This window comes from Sitodiplosis mosellana, unplaced genomic scaffold, assembly GCF_009176505.1.
Source record: "Sitodiplosis mosellana isolate CC-2019 unplaced genomic scaffold, AAFC_SMos_1.0 Smas_scaffold_4451, whole genome shotgun sequence".
NCBI lineage: Eukaryota > Metazoa > Arthropoda > Insecta > Diptera > Cecidomyiidae > Sitodiplosis > Sitodiplosis mosellana.
The window spans coordinates 1-4769 of NW_022599693.1; the positions used below are offsets into that span (position 1 = coordinate 1).

Here is a 4769-nt window from a genome sequence, read left to right on the forward strand (position 1 = left end):
CTACATCAGTTTTTTCAGAGTATATAGCTATATAGCTGTGCTCACGATTTTTTTTTATCAAGATATCGTAATAAACTAAAAATATCGTTCGATATCGTTATTATGATGGAATCTTAATAACGCTATCAACTTTTTATCAGGATATTAACTATATTCAAATAATAACGTTATCGGATGAATCTTAATAATATCGTTGGGAAGTTATCAAGATCGAATCCTGATAATTTATCAACATTCAATCTTAATAATCATCAAGTTCTGGAAGTGGGTTTTGGTGGACCCTCAGGATCGACCAGAACTGCTCCCAGTTCTGGAAGTGGATCTTCAGGATGGGCCAAGGGCATTGAATGTTGATAAATTATCAGGATTCGATCTTAATAACTTCAAAACGATATTATTAAGATTCATCCGGTAACTTTATTATTTGAATATAGTTAATAACCTGATAAAAAGTTGATAGCGTTATTAAGATTTATCGGTATTATGATCGGATCTCAATAATCTCTAAAAATTATTAGAATGGTTATTAAGATACGAATATGGCACAGCTATATATAGCTATACCTTTTCCGCTCATTCATCATCGACATTTTTCCGCGCAACTTTTCTTTATTACATTTTCGCTCCAAAATACTCATATAAAACACTATGTGATGTACGAAGGCGCTTCCATTTAATCTAGCAAGGCACAGTCTGACAGCAACGGGAATCTCCATAAAAAAAAAAGTGGAAACTAACGCCACTTCGCGACGCGTACCGTCACCATATGAGAGTGCTATTGTAACCACAAATTGTGTTCCATCCACTGTTTGATTAAATGTTGTCGCAGGTACGGTTCGTTAGGTGGCGCTAGTTATGCGTATTGTCTTAGCTGGCAGATTGTGTAGCAAAGGATCTGTGCTGTGTGTAGCATGTTTGTACAATGAAGAAAACAGCGCAAATGTTTGTGTATGTGACACAGCAACAGCGATCAACATGTTGAAACTTTCAACTTGAGAGCCCATGTTGTGAGCTGCACTGTGTATATTTTATATACAGGCGATCGTTTCAATTCACAATTCTTCTGCATGCGAACGAATTAAGGAAAAATCGAGAATAAAATTGAACGCGTGCATTCAAAAAATGTGGAGATCAACTCAAAGCAAGGATGCACGCGTTAAGGCTTCCATGAAAGTCTAAAGAGTTCACTCCGTTGATGCACCTGTTCTAATCGTCATTGTGATATTCGTATTCCCTATCTGAAATAAGCATTTATCTCTGACGTTATAGTTGTTGTTTTTTTAAACACAGCACTAGTACGCAATCTTTTTTTGAAGTTTACCGCTGAGTGATTCGCTTCAATAAAACTGAAATATAATTTCACGATGCACATCAAAGCTATCTGATGGCATATCTTACCTTATCTCTGGTATTTATATTTTCAAAAAAAACTGCTCAATATTATATGGGTTTCCGACATGACGTATCCCACTTTTTCTGTGGCATTGAGGAGTTGCTCCAATTAACGGAACACTCATTTCCCTATCATTTTTGACAAGAAAGTGTGGCAAAGTTCATCTCACGAATGTAAAACATTTTCTCTCGATTCACTTCACTGATCTATTTTTCTTTCAATTTTTAGCAAACAAAAAAGACGAAAGCGGCCGAACAGCTCTTCATGTCGCTGCTGAGAATGGTAATTTTGGATATTTATGCTAACTTAATCAGAAATGGATTGAATATATTTGAATGATATGTCTCAGGTAATTTGGACGACGTTGAAAAGCTAATTGCGAAAGGAGCTAAAGTTGATTCGACAGACAAAGAACAGCGCAAACCTCTTCATATGGCTGCTATGAATGGTAATGTTGCACGTTTATTTTCACAAAACAAGAAATTGTTTGGATTTTGTTCATTGATCGGTGTTCTTTTTCAGGTCACTCGAATGTCGTTGACTTTCTCATCACGAAAGGAGCCAATATTAATTCGGAAAATAACATTCATCAGACACCTCTTCATTTGGCTGTTGAGAATGGTAATTTGGAATATTTTTGCTCACTAAATAAGAAAGCGCTTGGATCTAATTCATTGACCGGACTAACTTTTCAGGACACAAGGATGTTGCTGAGAAGCTCATCATGAAAGGAGCTGAAGTTGATATCAAAGATGCCAATAAGCTTCTTCATTTTGCTGCTGAGAATGGTAATGTTGAATATTGTTTTTTTTTTCCAAAACAAGAAATTGGTTAAATCTATTTCATTGATCTGTATTTTTTAGGTCAAACAAAAGTTGTTGAAATGCTCATAAAGGAAGGAGTCAAAGTTGATCCTACAGACGCTTCTAAACGCACACCTCTCCATTATGCTGCTATTAAGGGTAATGTTGTCTATTTATTTTCGCTTAGGAAATTTGTTTGATTTTTTTCATTGGTCGGTGTTATTTTTCAGGTCACAAGGATATCATTGATATGCTCATCACGAATGGAGCAAATGTTAATTGTGAAGATCATAATAATCAGACACCTCTTCATATAGCTGCTGACTATGGTAATTTCGTTAACGGTCAAAAAAGTCACTATTTGTGGTCACCGTTAATCTATTAATATTGTTAATCTGTGTTACATTTTAGGTCACAAGGATGTCGTTGAAAAGCTCAACAGCAATGGAGCTAAAGTTGATCCCAGAGACAGCCATATGCGGACACCTCTTCATTTAGCTGCTTTGAATGGTAATGTTAAATATTAATTTTTAATAAATAAGAAATCGGTTTGATCATTTCCATTAATCGATGTAACTTTTCAGGACACAAGGTTGTCGCTAAAAAGCTTATCAGCAACGGAGCCAAAGTTGATATTACAGACTTTTTTGATCGAACAGCTCTTCACTTAGCAGCCAAGAATGGTACCTATTTTCAATAAATGAGAATTTGGTTTGACCTTTTTCAATGTCTGGTGTTATTTTTTAGGTTACAGGGATGTCGTTAGAATGCTCATCGCGAAAGGAGCCAAAGCTGATTCTATAGACGCTCTTAAGCGGACACCTCTTCATATGGCTGCTGAGAATGGTAATGTTGAATATTGTTTATTTTTTCCAAAACAAGAAATTGGTTAAATCTATTTCATTGATCTGTAATTTTTAGGTCAAACAAAAGTTGTTGGAATGCTCACAAAGAAAGGAGTCAAAGTTGATGCTACAGACGCTCTTCAACGGACACCTCTTCATTATGCTGCTGAGAAAGGTAATGTTGGTTAATTATGCTCAATAAAACAGAATTAGATTTGATCTTTTGCATTGTACGATGTTATTTTTCAGGTCACAAGGATATCATTGATATGCTCATCACGAACGGAGCCAATTTTAATTGTACAGATCACAAGAATCAGACACCTCTTCATATAGCTGCTGACAATGGTAATTTCGTTAACGGTCAAAAAAGTCACTATTTGTGGTCACCGTTAATCTGTTAATATTTTTAATCTGTGTTACATTTTAGGTCACAAGTATGTCGTTGAAAATCTCATCAGCAATGGAGCCAAAATGGATTCTACTGACGATCGGAAGCGGACACCACTTCATATGGCTGCTGCAAATGGTAATTTTGAATATTTTCACTTAATAAGAAATTGATTTAATCTTTCTCATTGGTCGATATTATCCAACAGGCAAATTACATATCGTTCAACTTCTTGTCGCCAATGGAGCCAGTGTTACTGCTACCGACAGTTGTAATAAGACACCTTATAAAAAAGCTTTTAAGAATGGTATTATTGAACATTTCTGTTTAGAAAAAAAAAATGTGATCCAAACTACATCACTAATCGATATTATTTTTCAGATAAAAAGGAGGTCGCTGACTATCTTAAGGAGGTTGAAGAAAAAAGACGCCGTGGACACAAGTGAAATAAATTGAAAAATCAGATGTTTTCCTTTGAGTTCCGTATTCGATTGTCATGTAGAATATTAATTTCTATTAGAACAGTTTTTTGCATCATTTGACATTTTTGTTCATTATGTATAACAGAATATTAAAAACTTGAAGCTATTTTGGTAATTATCTCTACTTAAATCAATGCAAATCTTAACGATTTAAAGCTGAAATGGTTGTTGTCTCTGATTAAAAAAGCTGTAAATAGCAGAATTCGGTTATTATCTATAATGATGCAAAGCTTTCAGTCGTTCTTTAACCATATCAATATTGCTGCTTTGTACGACTATATCGGTTATGATGTGAAAAGTTGATAAATCATATACGAATACTAAGCAAAAAGCTGTAAACTTTTGAATACACTCATAATTTCAAGGAAAACCTTAACTGTTTAATAAATAAAAAGAATTTCATTCGTAATCCCGAACTTGTCGTATTGTGGTCCGTTCTTTTGTTTTTTTCCTTGTTTTTCAATTTGCTTGAATTAAAAGAGGTTTCATTTTTTTGAGAAAAAAAAAGATTCTGGAAGTTTCATGTTGATCACATTTGCACAAGTTTGGTTTTTGGTCGTCAATTTTTTCCAAAAGAACATTGAAAACATTCGATTGCATAGTGTTTGATTTGAAAACCGTTGAATTTGAATTCTGCTTTGACATTCGTTGGTACACTTGACGAAATTCGCACAGAAACAGAAAGACAAGCGTATAAAACACACGACACACGAACGGCAGCTATGTGTGTGCCTGTGCATGCACGCGCGCGTCGCTCACGATGTATCTCGTGTGTTGTATGTGCTTCTTTTTCTCTTTCCGTGTGAATGCAAGAGACAAACACTGCGAATTTCGTCAAGTGTACCAACGAACGTC

The 4769-nt window shown here is 35.0% G+C and overlaps 1 protein-coding gene and 2 long non-coding RNA genes across 3 annotated transcripts; all 3 read left to right on the top strand.

The window, feature by feature from the left end:
* The first annotated feature begins 1624 nt into the window (after window positions 1-1624).
* On the top strand, window positions 1625-2015 carry LOC129572213 (uncharacterized). The gene is made up of 3 exons (XR_008688409.1): window positions 1625-1675; window positions 1743-1841; window positions 1916-2015. It is a non-coding gene; the product is annotated as an uncharacterized LOC129572213 (long non-coding RNA).
* A 948-nt stretch (window positions 2016-2963) lies between these two features.
* LOC129572212 (GA-binding protein subunit beta-1-like) lies at window positions 2964-3445 on the top strand. Its single transcript, XM_055452161.1, has 3 exons — window positions 2964-3042; window positions 3118-3216; window positions 3291-3445. The coding sequence occupies exons 1-3, from the start codon at window positions 2964-2966 to the stop codon at window positions 3443-3445; spliced, it is 333 nt and encodes a 110-aa protein (XP_055308136.1).
* A 25-nt stretch (window positions 3446-3470) lies between these two features.
* Window positions 3471-3935, top strand: LOC129572214 (uncharacterized). Its single transcript, XR_008688410.1, has 3 exons — window positions 3471-3570; window positions 3641-3739; window positions 3814-3935. It is a non-coding gene; the product is annotated as an uncharacterized LOC129572214 (long non-coding RNA).
* Window positions 3936-4769: the final 834 nt, after the last annotated feature.